This window comes from Nicotiana sylvestris, chromosome 11, assembly GCF_000393655.2.
Source record: "Nicotiana sylvestris chromosome 11, ASM39365v2, whole genome shotgun sequence".
In the NCBI taxonomy this organism is placed as follows: Eukaryota; Viridiplantae; Streptophyta; class Magnoliopsida; order Solanales; family Solanaceae; genus Nicotiana; species Nicotiana sylvestris.
The window spans coordinates 137,920,878-137,938,025 of record NC_091067.1 but is presented as its reverse complement, the minus strand read 5'-3'; the positions used below and the strand labels follow the sequence as shown (position 1 = coordinate 137,938,025).

Genomic DNA, 17,148 nt, shown 5'->3' with positions numbered 1-17,148 from the left:
GAGTTTCGGAGTGTTTTGGGACATTTAGTTTCTAAATGAGAGCTTAAGCTTTAGAATTTGGATCGTAGTCGGAGCGGTGTGAAGACAGCTTCAAAATGGAATTTCGTCAATTCCATTAGCTCCGTTGGGTTATTTCAAGCTTAGGGGCATGTTCGGATTGTGTTTTGGAGGCCCGTAGCTTATTTAGGCTTGAAATGCTGAAAGTTGAATTTTTTAAATTTCCGGATCGATAGTGAGATTTTGATATCGGGGTCGGAATCTGATTTCAAAAGTTGGAATAGTTCCGTAATGTTGAATGTAACTTGTGTGCAAAATTTGGGGTCAATCGGAGGTGGTTTGGTTGGTTTCGGCATCGGTTGTGGAATTTTGAAATCTTAAGTTCATTAAGTTTGGATTGGAGGGTGATTCGTGATTTTAGCGTTGTTTGAGATAATTTGAGGGCTCGGCTAAGTTTGTATGGTATTTTAGGATTGGTTGGTAAGTTTGGTTGAGGTCCCGGGGCCTCGGGTGTATTTCGGATGCTCAACGTGTCTTTTTGGACTTAGAGAAGTGGCAAATTTTTTCTGGTGTTGTTGCAGAGCAATCCTTCTTCGCGTTTGCGAGAGGGGTCTCACGTTCGCAAAGAGCATCTGGGAGAGGCAGCTGAGTTGTGCTTCGCGTTCGCGATGGTGCTCCCGCATTCACGAAGGTGTGGACCCTTTAGCCTATGCGTTCGCGAAGGGTCTGTCAGTGCAAGCTACGCGTTCGTGAGTGGACCCTCGCGTTCCCGAAAGAGGAAATTTGGTCAGTGGGATTTTGTGCATCGTGTTTGCGATGGTGGTCTTGCGTTCGCGAAGAAGAATGCACCTGGGCAGAATTTAAATTCCAAAATCGAGGGTTGAGTTCATAACTCAAAAATTGGATTGAGAGCTCGGTAGGAGGCAAAATTTGGAGAGATTTTCGGAGGAAGTTTCTGGGTAATGATTCTTAACTCCTTTTTTTGTTATAACTCATTAATCTAATCATGAATTCATCATCTATTTCGGATTGGGGTAAAAATTTGGGAAAAATTAAAAATTGAGAAAAGTCCTTAGGCCTAATTTAAGGATTTTGTTCAAGATTTTCGTATTGGATATGAGTGAAATTGGTATGGTTAGACTCATGAGTGAATGTGTGCTCATAATTTGTGACTTTTACCCGATTCCTAGACGTGGGCCCGAGGAGGAGCGTTCTTGTATTTTCTTGCCTTAGCTTCGATTTCTTTAGCTAAATTAGTTGTTTGTAGTTGTATTTACGTTATGATATTGATTTTATTAGATTTGGGCCACTCGGAGTTGGATACTCGTGGCAAGAGCGTGAATATTTCAGATTGATTTTGTGCTGGTTCGAGGTAAGTGGCTTGCCTAACCTTGTGTTGGGGAAACTCCCCTTAGGATTTTGGTATTGTTGTTATATGAGTGTCGTGTACGTGAGGTGACGAGTGCGTACACGTGCTAATTGTTGAAAAATCCCATTTTCATTAAGTAAATATCTGTGTTTTCTTTTAATTGAGCAATACTTGTACTTGAAGTTTCATATTTAGCTTAGGAAATCATGATTATATGACTTAACTGGCGTATCTGCTTTAACTGCTTGCTTGGATTTCGTACAACATATTTAGAGTAGAAATTCCTGTTTATTCTCGAATAGAACTGTAGATTTCTTTCTTAAGAAAATTGTGTGTTTACTTTGGGACTATGAATTGGTATTCTGGAGATCCCCCTACACTTTACAATTGGGACTCCGGGACGATATCCCGGGAGATCCCCCTGTACAGAGTATTTACTTTGGGACTATGGATAGGTGTTCCGGGAGATTTTCCTTTATTATGATTCAGACTATGGGACAATATCCGGGAGATCCTCTGCACATCTACGTTTGGGACTACGGGACTATATCCTGGGAGATCCCTTGTTGCTATCTCTATGTTCTGAGTTGTTTCTCTCTGTGACTTCCTTCTTTATCGACTATTTGTATTTTAATTATACTGTCACATTTTATACTGTTTTATCTGGCTATATATATATATATATATATATATAACCAGTAGGTCCCTGACATTCCCCGTCACTACCTGACCGAAGTTAGGCTTGGCACTTACTGGGTACCGCTATGGTGTACTCATGCCCTTCCTGCACATGTTTTTTGTGTGCAGATCCAGGTTCTTCTGCTCAGCCATACCACCAGTGAGGCGAGGCGATTTTCTGAGAGTTTGAGGTATATCTGCCGCGTCCGCAGACCGAGAAGTCCCTCTCTATTCTTCCTTTTAGCTATAGACCTTCTATAATTACTTTTGTTTAGACTTCTGGAGTTAGAACACTATGTATTTCCTCTAGTTTGTGATTCATGAGATTTAGGATTTTGGGAGTGTTGCTATTGGTCGAGAGTGTTATTATTGTATATGTCGAGCGGCATTTTAAATACTTTATCTATATTTACCTGTTGGATGGCTAGTTGTACTTTTAAATTCCTTTTTCCGCAAATGGTTAGGCTTACCTAGTCGTAGAGACTATGTGCCGTCACGATAGTTCACGGAGGGAGAACTTGGGTCATGAAAGCTCCACCCTTAGTAGAAGCTCTGTTTAACTTTGCATGTTCACTCTTCTTCTTTAACTCAGGAGTGTTCCACTTCACCAAGAGCTGACTGCAAATATCTTCATGTATCCAATCAGGCTTGGTGCCACCTCTCCTAGCAACATAATGTGAATCTGTTATCCGCTTTTGTGCTCTCTTCTCGAAGTTCTCATTCACCAGATTTTCAAGTGTAGGCTGCCATACGCACCTAACCTGCAAAATTTAATAAATAATATTAGACGAATGATGATAAGTATTAATAAAAATTAATTTATTCTTACCTTAAATTATTGCCATATATTAATTCTGATCTCGTACGGTATCTATCTACAGGAATTTCATGGCTCATAAAAAATGGCTTCATATATTCCATCATCACATGCGCGACCTGAAAGGATGGCAAAAACCTGCATTTAATTTAACATATAAAATGTCATTAAATTTATTATATGCAAAATTTTATTGAAAGCTTTTAAAATGAAATTGAAGGAAAACTCACATTTCTCTATGGGGAACGATAATCAGCCGATGAAGATGATCGTACTGTACAGTCCCTCCAGTACATTGTCTCATAGTACCAGCAACTATAGAAGTACTGGTAGATGGGGATGCAGCTGCGTGAGAGCCTCTAATATCCAAGTTAGATATACTTTGAGTGGATGATGATGGAGATGATAATTGAGTTGGCGATGTATGAGGCACAAAAGATGAACCACAATGCTGGCTACTATGATGGTTCGGGGATGCAATCAGTGGTGAGCCATTTTTTATCCCGAATTTTTGCGCCAAACATTGCGACCAATGTTGTAGGAAAAATAGTCAAAAGAATTAAAAAATATATATAACAAATATTATTTTTGAAATTTCTGACCGAATTAGTCCGAATTTTCCGACTAATTTTTCAGGGCGGAAATTTTCAGTCGAAAATCAGCTGTTTTTAGTAGTGACTTGTGGGAAACTACTGGGTTTGTTGTTGTTATTTTTGTTGTGTGTGAATATACATACATATACATATACATATACATACATACATACATACATACATATATATATATATACATATACATACATACATACATACATATATATATACATATACATATACATACATATATATATATATATATATATATATATATATATACATATATATATATATATACATATACATATATATATATACATACATATACATATATATATATATATATATATATATATATATATATATATATATTACACACACACACAAGATTCTAATAATCTAAGCAAAAAAAGAACCTTTTTCAATGGGTATTGTTAAAATTCATTGAAAACATATAGATGAGTCGATATACAAAATTTGAGGAAGATTGGAGGTGATTTGAAATTATTTGGTATCAAAATTCGTAGTTAAAATCGAGTTCAAAAAATTCTTTTGTGACACAAGTATCTCACACACAGGTATACATGTGATATAAATATGATATATATGTGATATGCAAATGATACACAGTGTGATACACATCTTTTTTTAATGTTCATTTTCTACTTCGAATTTTCAACTAAAACCACCTAAAAACTCCACAAAATTCGTAGTTAAAATCGAGTTCAAAAAATTCTTTTGTGACACAAGTATCTCACACACAGGTATACATGTGATATAAATATGATATATATGTGATATGCAAATGATACACAGTGTGATACACATCTTTTTTTAATGTTCATCTTCTACTTCGAATTTTCAGCTAAAACCACCTAAAAACTCCACTAAATCATCTCAAAATCGAGATTCAAGCTCCTTATATGTACCAAATCTATCCTAATAACACTCACTCAAAAGAAAACAAAAATTTTACCTTTTTTTTGCTACAAATAGCTAATTGGCTAACATTAGTAATATTTAGCATATTTTATTAATTGGCCAATTTGTAATAAGCTACTTATAAATGGACAAAACTGACAATTTCCCTTTAATATATATGGCAGGAGTCTACGCCTAACCCACGAAACCACAGCTCAATATAGCCTGGGTGGTGATTTTTGGGGGAAAATCATGATTAACAATTCCCGAGTTGTAAGTACCATTTGGCATGTCATAAAAGAAACTTCAAATTTACGTTAATTGATGAGTTTAAGTTATATGCGCGGATGTTTTAAATAATATCTTTACGCGATAACATTAACAATAACATATGAACTATTTATAACAATTATGATCTGATAACCCAAAAAATCGTTTAGACTATGCACGGATGTTTTAAATAATATCTTTACGCGATAAGATTAACAATAACATATGAACTATTTATAACAATTATAAACTGATAACCCAAAAAAATCGTTTAGACTATTTCAGGTTTGTCATTGTACACTAATGTACAGGAAACTTAAAGTCTACAGGCCTAAATGGAAAAGAGAGGTAATATCTTTTGCTCTCTGTACATATATGAGATGCTAATTAATGGTTGCTTGCCTTCCAATTTGAAGATGCATTATTACGGTTACTGATTCTTTCACAAACTCTATATGCAATAACAACAACGGACCCAGTAAAATCCCAAACTCTATATGACATGTCAATTTCAGATTACTAAAGAGTAAAAGATGCCAACGCTCTAGAAGAGGTTATCTGATGCACTTCTTTCGTAAGTTCACAAAAAATAGAACAAAACTAGCAACGAGAAAAGCAAAGAAGCCACGAGGGAGGTGGGATGCGAGGCTTCAACTGCATCAAGACCTTGGAAGAAGACCACACTCAATAAACAGGCATTCTCTGGCATAATTTAATGCAGATGCACTCCTATACACAGAGGTGATACCTCTTTCGAAACGTTTAACCACAAAGCTAAAAACAAAAGAGAAACATGCTAGTAAAGTCGAAGAGAAAAGAAAAGAGGCCATGAAGGAGGTGACAAGCAACTACATCAAGAGCATGAAAGAAAACCACACAATAAAATTATGGTGCTACCTAGACACTTCTTCTGGGAAGGTAGAGCCATTTATCAACGTCCCGTGCTTTCCCAGGGTTGGAATACTGTTAGAGCGTTTCTTTATTCTAATGTTTCCAGAAGTCGGGACTCTCTTCTCATTCTTCTCTTTGAGAAAAGAAGTGTAGCTCCCAAGAGGTGGCTCCAAAATTATAGCACTCTTACTTCTGAAGGACTGATCGATGCTCTTCCTATACGTCTCAATACCTTCAGTTAGCTGCTCCCCTGAAACAGGTACGACCTTATTACTCAACTCCAACTTATTGTGTAGCTCTTCATTAACATCAGTCGTATAACCATCTTCTTCAATATCTTGCATGGCAAGATCATCGTACTCCTCGTCTGATTTGGTAGATTCCTCATCCACTGAGCCTTCCTGTGTTCATAGCAACAAAGAGGTTGACTATTAAACAAGAAACAAAAGAGAATAAAATTCCCAGGAGCTACCTGAAAATTGATACTGGGTGCTTCAAATTCAATATTTGGAAACGAAACTGAAAGGCATGATGGTTCAGCAAGAAAGAGGATCTGAACATAGTCGCATATTCACTAAGCAAACCAAAATGTGTGATCTTATTAATTGGTTTAGACCTCCTCCCATCTAGAAATAACATGCTACCAACAATATCTAGCAGCTTCTTAATGACATTAAATATATGTCATTCCCACATACCTCATCGTCAACTTGTTTGGACCCATCATCACTAAGATCCTCATCACTGTCTCTTTCAAGTGGTTCGTCAACCTCTTCATCGCTACCATGCACTGATTGATCCTCTTTGAGCTGTAATTAGGGTGAAAAAAGTGAATGCATCAACTAACTACTCGAACTAAATGGACAATATAAAATATATATAAATATATATATACAAGCTCCAAATTTCATCAACCAAAGGCCAAGACAGACTACACTAGTTTATAAGAGCTCGTCATGATTTCTAAGCATACCTCCTTTGCATGTCCTTCAGAAAACCTTGGTGAGCTGCAGCAAGACGAATAGTACCTGCTGCCATTGTCTGTCAGCTCACCTCTTGATTCATCAACACTACTGGCATGACTCGTACCACCAACATCACTGGGCCAAGCACTGATCCCGAAATGGCCAAATTGCAGATTAATAGGTTCAGCCTTGCCAATCTGCAGTGGTCCATACATAGGGGTCCCTATTCCATTCGCAATGGAATGGTCCATATTAGGCTTCCCATCATTGCCCAATGTGTAAACTGGCCAAGCTTTTGCTACTGATCCATCATTATTCAGAAGAGCCATCAAGTGCCTAGAAGAACCTTGTCTTTGAATCAGTTGAAACATTCCCTTAGAGCTCACACAATTGGCAGCACACTGGTTCCTGTATTCCTCATCAATGAGTGCAACAGTATTTGTGATTGGATCATACAATTGCTCTCCTGTCTCACGCCTCCTTAAGCAGCCGAATACAGTGGCATGAATGGCTGCTACACTCTTATCAACATTGGTGTTGTTAATCTTTGGCACCAAATGTTTGTCAGCTCGGTTACAGAGATATTCCTGTATTGTCCGGATGTTCCGAATATATTTAACATACTTGTTTTTAGCAGGATCAAGTGTCATGTACTTTGCACGTACTGCAAACCTCTCTAAATGTTTTTCCTCATTTGCAATGTAAACCATAAAAGGTATGACTGAGGGGTGCTTCTTCATTAGTCCCATCTGCAGGTAAAAGAAAACATTAGAACCAAGTTAATCACCACTGGAAAGACTCCTCCAGATAAAAAGCGAAATACACATTCTTTAAAATTAATTCTTACCACAAAATTAAGGCTCAAATGAACACCCTCCACGACGACTGATTCTTTCCGCTCTTCCCAGGCAGTGATTAGCCTATCAAGACTATCAATTACCATCTCACTCTGTGCCTTAAATCCTTCAACTGCCATTTCTCTGGCACTAATCAAATCAACAGCACTTGAAATCCCAACAGGTGGAGATTTTCCATTAGTCGGACCATTTACACCTTCTTTTTGTATTGGAGGGGTTGAAATGCCAGCTAACTTCTTTGCCCTTTTTTTCACTTTTGCTTCAGAAACAGCTACTTGATCCAAATATTCCCCAGCATGGTAGGTTGAGGCCCAAAGCAAAGGGTTTTGCTTTTCATCTACAAAACTCCTCATCATATGTCGAATGGAGTCGGTGGACACAACAGTTGTTATGCCCAACCTGCTTCCCTGTAAACAGGATTCGAGAAGGAAATCATACACACCTCATGTCCCAGTATATATGACAATCTTCCATTTCAGGAGATATTATAATGTTTTAACATCATTCCACCAAAGATATGTACTTATTTTATCAAGCTTTCACAAATTTCAAGAATTCAAATTCATTTAAACTAAATCAAATTTTGATCCTTTGATATGATATTTTCCTTATTAAACTAAAAAGTCCACTATTACTTAAATATTTTCTTCCATTACCACTACTATAATACATAAGTCAGATCAATATCAATGTATCAATTCAAATTGAGTCACATAAATGGGACCCAGGGAGTAAATGACATGCCAAAATTAGGAGGTTAGTACATCAGCTAAGGCTATGAGAGAATCTATACCAGCAAAGCAGACAAGGTAGATTTGCCACAGCCACTAGTCCCACACAATAGCACGGTTACAGATTCTTTTCTCTCTCGGATCCTGAAACATACCAAACGAATTTGTGAAGAAAATACAGAACAAGGTACACTGAAGAAAAATATCAGCACATGTGCACATCATCAGCTTCCTATATCAATCAACAACAAATGGATAGGGCCATTATTCCCCTAATTTAACAAGTGACACTAAAATATAAATAACCACAGATACATGAAACAGAAAAAATAAAAACAAATGACATTGGCGCCAGAGAAACATTAGTTTAAAATACTAAGGAATAAACTTGATTAACACAATCCACAAGTACGCTGATTGAATTGTGATTAAAAAGTGATTCAGGAAACCTCCAAAGGCAACGATTACTCCCACAATTTGTAAATGAAGGATGTATTTCTACCAAGGAAATAGATCTTAATGCAATTTCATAGACAGTAAAAACCTGCATTTCAGTGACATTTTTACTAATTCAGACATCAATTCATTTAGAGGAGATGAGAAAATTACTAGCAAAGCCTATCAGTGACCTCTGATGAGAATGGCAGACTCATCTCATACTTGTTAAATTAACCAATAAATACATCATGGTGCCCGCTAATGGGAAAACAGAAATATCATATCAGTCACCCATTCAAATATATACACCATCAAAAAGGAAACTTTTACTTTGCTTATCTAACACCTTAGAAAATCTGCAAATATTCTTTTTAGTTAGGCCAAAGAATGATCACCATCTGAGAAAAGATCTTTTTTGCGTTTTTAAACGGTTGCATACTATTTAAGACATCACTATATTTTTTAGGGGATAAGGAGGATTTGAAGCCCAGAACTTGCAGTTAATTGGTAACTGGGCTACAAAACTACAATTCTCATACCCATCCCGGCTCTGTATATAACTGTGATTAAAATGCCAAATTTGGAACTTTTTTTTTGTGTGTGTGTGTGTGGGGGGGGGGGGGTTGTTGGGGGGAGGTGGGTGTACTCATAGCAAAATACACCTAGTAATATTAACAGACTGCAGGAACTTACCTGCAAGCTAAAATTAAGTCAGCCCTCTGGTTGGGGCCCATATACTTGTATTCGGTTAGAGCATCACAAACAACATCTAAAAACGTTTTTCTCTTGACAACCACTGTTGTGCGCCTTTTGTACAACTCAAATGGTTTACTCTCACTTCGATTGTCCCCTTTATCCAAGAATGCATCAATAAAGGCACTAGACTCTTTATGATGAAGGCCTTTCAAGTTATCCTGTCCCGCCTGCACTCTATCTGCTGATACCAACTTATCGCCCATGCATTCACTTCTCATCTTATCAAAAACTGTCCTGCTAATCTGTTCATGCAAAATAAGATTCAGTAATAGAAGTGCCTAAATTTAATATGCTTTAAGCGAAATTGGAAGTCACAAATGCAAAAGATCATCTAAAGAACAGATGATAATGGACTTTTGGAATCTTATGAGGGATACTCTCATCAGCAGGGTTAAGACTTTCATTCTTGCCAATCCTTAAAAGAAGAATCTTACATGAGACTCATTGTCTCTTTAAGCAAATAGAAAAAAGTTTAAAATAAAACTTCCTCAAGCATATAATCAGGAACACATTACGTGTGAGCTTAAAACAAAAGGGCATTAATTTTTTTCTCTACCACAACACAATCTAAAGGGAAAAAGAAATCAGCTTTTCGAAGACGACTAAAAAGTCTTGTCGGTCGTTAATCTAACTGTCATACTTTCAACTTTACGAAGACGACAAAGATTCGGTTGTTAATCTGTCATACTTCACTAATCTAGCTAAGGAAAAAACTCAACTTTAAGAAGACAACGGCTTAATATTGTTGGTCGTTAATCTAACAGTCATACTTCATAATCTAACTGCCATACTTCATTAATCTAACTGTCAAACTTCATTAATCTAACTGTCAAACTTCAATCTTGAAGATAAACCAGAAATACCTCTTCGTCAAACTTTCTAATCATAACTGATCAGTGAGTTATTGGCAGTCACAGAATTGAGGGAAAAAAACTGTTAACATTCCAACTATGCTTTTACCATATGCACAATTACTGAGCAACAATTATCAATGAGCATGTTCAACAGTAAATCGGATCATAACAACTGGCACTTTTTTTCCAAAATTAGGTACTTTTTTCAAATATTGAGTTATCCATATAATAAATCATCAAAAAACGAGAAGAAATAATTAGTAGTACCTTAAAGGCATGTCGAGGTTTACATCCCATAAGTTGAAGAGTACTCTGCAGAACAGAACGCGTATATCTAAAAGAGTCTTTCTCTGGCTCTCCTACCACTATATACAATAGCTTTGTCACCTCTGTATTAGCCATTTTCTGCAACAACAGTAAAAACAAAAACCGAAAAACTTAATCTCCAAGCAAATAAATTAAACAATCTACAAGATCAACATGCATACTAAATTGTTAATTTGTCTCCGTAACATAATCGATCATCAATTCCACCTTATGAAGAAAAAAATCTACAAAATCACACACATTATAACGATATTATAATGCCGGTTATTACTGCAATAAATGGAATATCGAAATTGAACCTTTTGGAGTTATTTCGTCGGCGGCGGCGATAGGCGGCGGAGGCTGTGGTTTAGGGTTAGGAAACGGTGAGATTACTAGAGAGAGGAAATTGATGAAGAAGAAGAGAGCAATTTCCAACGCGATCTCGCCATTACATTACACGCCTTTGCTTTGCTGCTTTTTTCCACGAATCCAAGCACGAGTACATACACGAGTTCCCTTCTCGTGTCTATTTATAGTAATTATAAATTCCCAGCCGGTTCTTTTCGGGTCGGTTTCGGGTTTAGTATCGGGGCACCGAAGACTGGGTGTTTATTACACGTGGGAGGGCACAGAAGTATGTTGTAATTATGGGAAAAGACAAAAGTGGATCTGAATATGAGTAACAACTTTTGTCCTTGAATTACGAGGTAATTGTCTATTTGCGGATTGAAGATTGAACAAAAAAGACATTGAAAATGAAACAAAGCAAAGGGAAAACATGAAAAGGACTTGTGAATAAATATTATGAGGAGAAAATAACCAAAATAGCCCCTTAAGTTTGAGTTTCGATTTAAACTCATCTTTGTCATTTATCTTGAGAAAGATTAATAGTCCTTCAACTATGAAAAATTGGAGAACCTTTAATCTAACTCTAATTAATCTTTAAAAGTTTGTGAAAATCGGCGAAGTATGTTACATTCTTAAAACCCAAAAAAAAAAAATAGATAGATTTTTTACTTTCTGTATACCTTATGTCCTAATTTAAGAGACTTAAAAATTAACGAAAATCACGTGCAAAACGTATAATTTTATTTTCAAAACAAAAAAGAAAAGGTAAATCTTCAACTCTTCGTATACTTCTATCCTAAACGCAATATGACATCTTTGAAAGAAAATGACAAACTTTAAATGCGGCTTTGTCTTGAAATATTGGTTTTTCTAGACACGAGCCAATAACACCTTTTAAATTTTGCATTTGAATTTTATAATTTGTCTTAATTGAATCGTAAAAATTAACGTGTTGCCAATGTGTAATGTTTATATTCCGACAAAAAAGGTTTGGTCATCTAATATGTTACTGCCACGATTCAATTGTCTTTATTCTTGAAAAAAAAAATAGCGTTTCAATCATATTAAATTGGATTATTTTAGCTTTAATTGAGGCGTAAAGATTAACATATTAGTTGTTCACTTGCTAAGAATATCTCATTCCCATAACAAAACAAAACGGCTTGATCATCGAATATATTTTATCCTGATTCGAATCGTCCTTATTCTTGTTTGAAGATTATCAACGTTCTAACTATGTAAATTTGTAGAATTTTAACGTTATCGTAAGAAACAACGTGTCACCCACATACAAAGCATGTTTCATTCCCAAAAATATGCTAAGACGTCTTTAAAAGATAATGATAAAATTATTTTGTTTTAAAATTAAAAAAAATATTGACTTTTAACAAGCTAGTTCCACAAAACTATTATATATATATATATATATTAGAAGTATGTAGTATTTTCGTAATATTAACTTAGATTTTCTTTGTGTATACATTTGTGTGTATCACGCATTCATTTTTAGCAGATTAGTCAGAGTTGGATGAATTCTACACTCATTTTATAGAGTTAGAGGACTGTCAGTGCTTAAGGTTAAAAATAAGATGATTCTGATCCAAAGTCCAAACTTAAGGGACTATTTTAAATCCTTTCTCCAAAGAGTATGACTTTTACACATTTATTTTTGGGGTAGGGCGGTTTAAGGATAGCGGTAATATAGGTCAAGGACCCAATTTCCAAGACAAATAAACAATACTACTTCATCCGTTTCAATTTATGTGAACCTCATTGAATGAATACGGAATTTAAGAAAAAATAAAAAAATTTAAAATTTGTAGTCTTAAACAAGTTAAAAGGGGCCCCAAAATATTTGTGTGGTTATAAAAGCTTTTCATTAATGGTAGAATTGTAAGTTTAAGCTAAATTATTGCCAAATTTAAAAATAAATTATTCTTTTTGAAATGGACCAAAAAGGAAATAGGTTCAGATAAAGGGAGAACTATAGTATTTCCTCATCATTATATATATATATATATATATATATATATATATATATATATATATATATATATATATATATATTATCAAGAAAAAATACATTAAAAATGAAGGATTATCTCAATAAAAAATATAGTAGGTACTTTCTTTTTATTTATTAAAACTTTAATGGACACAATTTGTAGTTAAATACATGTGCTAATAGAAGGCGATAGAGATCGATCCAATAAAATTGTTAAAATTAATATGCAAAAGTTACTATTAAAAAAGAAAAATGAAAAAAGGAAGGGAATCTCATTTAATCTAATGATTAATAACGCCACACGTTAATTGACTTGCTTAAGAAAGAGAAAAACACCAAGATCCCACGAAAGGAAAAAGTTCCTAAAGTTGGACTGGCGTTAAAGACCAACGTTAGATCTTTTGATTATTTATTCAATGCTTTCCACTACACGGCGCTTTAATATAACGACTTTAACTAATTCTTTTCTTTTAATTTGTAAAAAGAACAATGGAATGAAAAAAAATATTACCTTTTTAAAATGTTTTGTTGTCATAATAGCTTACCTAATTCCACTCCGCTTCATGTTTGCAATAAGCTTAGGCAAAGATATTCAGTACTTGTGCTCGTGAACGATAGCTATCAATAAAACAATCGAAATGTGCATATATTGACCTATATTATCGAATAAAAATAAAAGGTTAAAGTATTTCAAGTCTAATAATTAATGCTTTAAATCTTTTCCTTTCACTTTTTTTTTGTTTGAGAAATCTTTACTTCAATAGCTGAAGAGAGCAAAAATACGTGATGAATGATTCCACTGTTCTAGAAGATATGCAATTTCTGTTACGTATATGTCCAAATTTTGTATAAGTTAAACGCATTTACATACCTAATTTTGTCATCTTGAAAACGTGTTCATGAACTGGAGCAACAAGACATACATGGATCAAAGACTCGCGTTATATTCATGAATTACTCATAATAGCTGAGACATAGAGGTTCTCACCTTTTGGCATGAACCCCTTCAAAAAAGGACTACGTGTGACTTATAGGTCGCGAATTCGAGTTATAGAAGCAGCTACTAATACTTGCATTAGGGTAGACGTCTATATCAAACCCTTTGTAGTGCAATCCTTCCCCACACCGGAATTCTTTGTACAACGAGTTGTCGTCTCTAACAGGGATAATGTGTCATATGTCTTTCGCAAGGGGAGTGATTTATTAGTTGTATAACTATTTTTACATGAAATCGGTAAAACATATGATACTTGTAAATAAAATAATGAGATGATTATAAAGTCATTTTTTCCATTCAAATTGTAACTGATCATATGGAATTATTTTCTTCATAAATTAGGTGTGAAATGAATTGCAAATGGAATAGCAAAGACTGCGAAGAAAGAAATGAACTGAATGTTAATTCCCTCTCTTTCAACGGATCAACCTTATCTACCATTATCACAAAAGAATTATGTAGGAAATATAGGTTTGTGTTCTAATTTTTGCTGACCAAAAAAAAAAAAAAAAGTTTGGAGGGATCTTCTTGAAATTGAAGTTGAGCAACAGAAAAAAACTGCTAACCAACAAGATTTTTCCCAAATATATTGTTTATTTTCCTAAATAAAAATAAAATACGCTTAAAAGAAGATAAATTTATGAAAAATGGCTATTTTTCCTTACACTATCAACCTTTGTCTTTTTTTCTTTTATTTCTTTAAAATCGTGATATTTTTTCTACTACTACTTCTTAAATCATGATTTTTTTTTTCTTGTTATAAACATAGTTTAGTACTTTTCTACCAATATTTTAGATACACGTTGATTGGGTCAAAAGAACGTGTCTATTAAACACAAAACAATCCTATATTTTTTGTCTCTAATATAATACTTTATTTATCCCGTAAAGACTAAATATTACCTATTCTCTGGCTGGAATGTGGAAGAATACAAATTATATTGCGATTATTGTCAAAAGAGAAAATTGTAGGAAGCGCGAGTTAATTCATTCTACTAATAATAGACATAAATCTGGTGTATACAATTAAAATATTCAGAAACTTAATTATTATTTTTTGTTGAAATTATGTAATCTTGCTTTACAGCGTTAAAAAGTATTTCTATATTGACATCACAAATTAAGAATTTTAGGAAAATGGGGTCCATCACCGGCACACAGTTTAAAGTACTGTCAAATCTCGTATCACTTTGATTCTTTGAATTATAAGTACAGTACCAAAAAGAAAAATTTAAAAAGTAGCCATTGTATGACCGTTTTATTTTAGTTAATTTTTGAAGAAATAGCCATGACTCTTTCTAGATCCTAATAATTTATCAATTACTATCTCGTCCACATATATCTTTGGCACTTTTCACTTTTTCTATCTTTACGTTCAATTTGAAAATCGTTGTAGTGAAGTCAAATACAATGTGACAATTATTCAAATAGTAATATTTAGATATTTGATAATTATATGAAAAATACAATGAGTAAAAGTATTTTTCTTTCTTTTATGGAAAAATATAACAACCAGCTCTTGAAAATTAAAAAGTAGTCCTAAAAGAAGCATAGCATGTGTCACACCTCCTTTTTACCCCGCGTCACCGCAAAGGGGCGCGGAAGGGAGTTTTTTCAATTAAGGGACAATCGAAACGGAATTTATTTATTTATTTCAGAAACGCCACTTGGGAGATTTATGGTGTCCCAAGTCACCGGTTGAATCCCGAATCGAGGAAAAGAATGACTCTGTTTAACAGTCTGCGCACCAGAAATTCGGATAAGGAATTCTGTTAACCCGGGAGAAGGTGTTAGGCATTCCCGAGTTCCGTGGTTCTAGCACGGTCGCTCAACTGTCATATTCGGCTTGATTATCTGATTTTATACAATTATGAACCTACGTGCAAATTTTAACTGTTTACCGCTTTGTTATTATTTATTCAAAGAATTGCAACGTCGTGAGAATGCATCTCGGATTGCGCCACATAAATGTACCCGCAATTTTTGATATGTTCCAACTTCGTTGAGATTTGGATTTGGGTCACATAAATGTGCACCCGAGTTTAGGAAAATAACATTATTAAATACGCGCCTAAGACTAACGCGTTGTTATTTTGAGAAAAGCCGTAAAGTTCGCTATGTGGCATGTCTCGAAATCTAAGCATTCGAAATAACTATCTGTTGAGGGCCCCGCAATTTGTGTATTCTTATTTGTCGAGGCTCGTCTCATTCATTATTTTTTAAAGGAATTTGCAACGTCATGGACATGCATCTCGAACCACGTCACAATCAATGCACCCGTGATTAGCGACACATTTCTACTCCGTTGAGATTTGGATTTGGGTCACATAAATGTGCACCCGAGTTTAAGAAGATAACATTATTAAATACGCGCCTAAACCGACTAGCGTATCATTATTTTGGGTAGGCCGTGAAATTTGCTAAACGGACCGTCCCGGAATCTAAGTATTTAATACATACATTTAACGAGTATGTGTTTATCCAGCGAGGCTCATCTCATTTATTTTAAAAGGACAATCATAAAGTGACTACATTTTTATTAAGTTTGTCTCTAAAAGAAAATCTCCAAATTAATTACATGCTTAAAAAAGGGACGTGACTTATTAGTTATTAATCTAAGACAAATGCAAATGGGAAATTGTAATCGAGCTTGTACAAAGGAAGATTATTTCGTTCCTTATTCTATTAGTTAATAACACTAAAGTTGAGATTATGAATAGAACACGAGATTGACACCCGGTAATATCAAAACAAACCAACAACTCTTTGATTAATTTAAACTAACATTATTAGATGACTTGAACTATTGGAATTGACTATGTGTAATACAAAGCCATTTTTGTTTTTTACTCTTTTTACGACTTGTCGAAGAAATGCGTCAATGCTTAAAAAACCGACATTAGGCTAACATCAATCACTAACATTCGCGAATATTAGTTACTAACATTATTCACATGCTTGTAGAAATAGATTCAACAGTCCAGTTTATGCATTCCGCAGGCATTTGCATGATATTAATGAATGAGATATCCTAATATACAAATCAGTAGAAAAGCTAGATCAAACTTAAAGCTTCAAATCTTCATGTATATTCATGCTTATGTTTTCGGCTTACAAATGACCAAGGTTACAGCTGTGTACCTGGAAATGGCAATACAAGAAGATGAAAGAGAAGTCAACAATAGTAGTAACACAGCAAAATACAGCAGCAGAAAGCCCAACACAGTAGCTTCAACACCTCAATCCAGAAATCCCAGCTATTTCAGATCTTAAGCGAGGCAATGAAGCAGTAACTATTTTTTTTCAACTTCAAAACTCTCCAAAATGAATTCTGCCCCTGTATATTCAG

At 34.7% G+C, this 17,148-nt stretch overlaps 1 protein-coding gene across 1 annotated transcript; it reads right to left on the bottom strand.

The window, feature by feature from the left end:
- Window positions 1-5,332: 5,332 nt before the first annotated feature.
- LOC104223084 (P-loop NTPase domain-containing protein LPA1 homolog 2-like) lies at window positions 5,333-10,950 on the bottom strand. Its single transcript, XM_009774437.2, has 8 exons — window positions 10,767-10,950; window positions 10,408-10,545; window positions 9,224-9,528; window positions 8,155-8,236; window positions 7,352-7,768; window positions 6,513-7,253; window positions 6,238-6,348; window positions 5,333-5,940 (listed from the first exon to the last, which is right to left on the bottom strand). The coding sequence occupies exons 2-8, from the start codon at window positions 10,540-10,542 to the stop codon at window positions 5,542-5,544; spliced, it is 2,190 nt and encodes a 729-aa protein (XP_009772739.1). The 5' UTR covers window positions 10,543-10,545; window positions 10,767-10,950; the 3' UTR covers window positions 5,333-5,541.
- Between the last annotated feature and the right edge of the window lie 6,198 nt (window positions 10,951-17,148).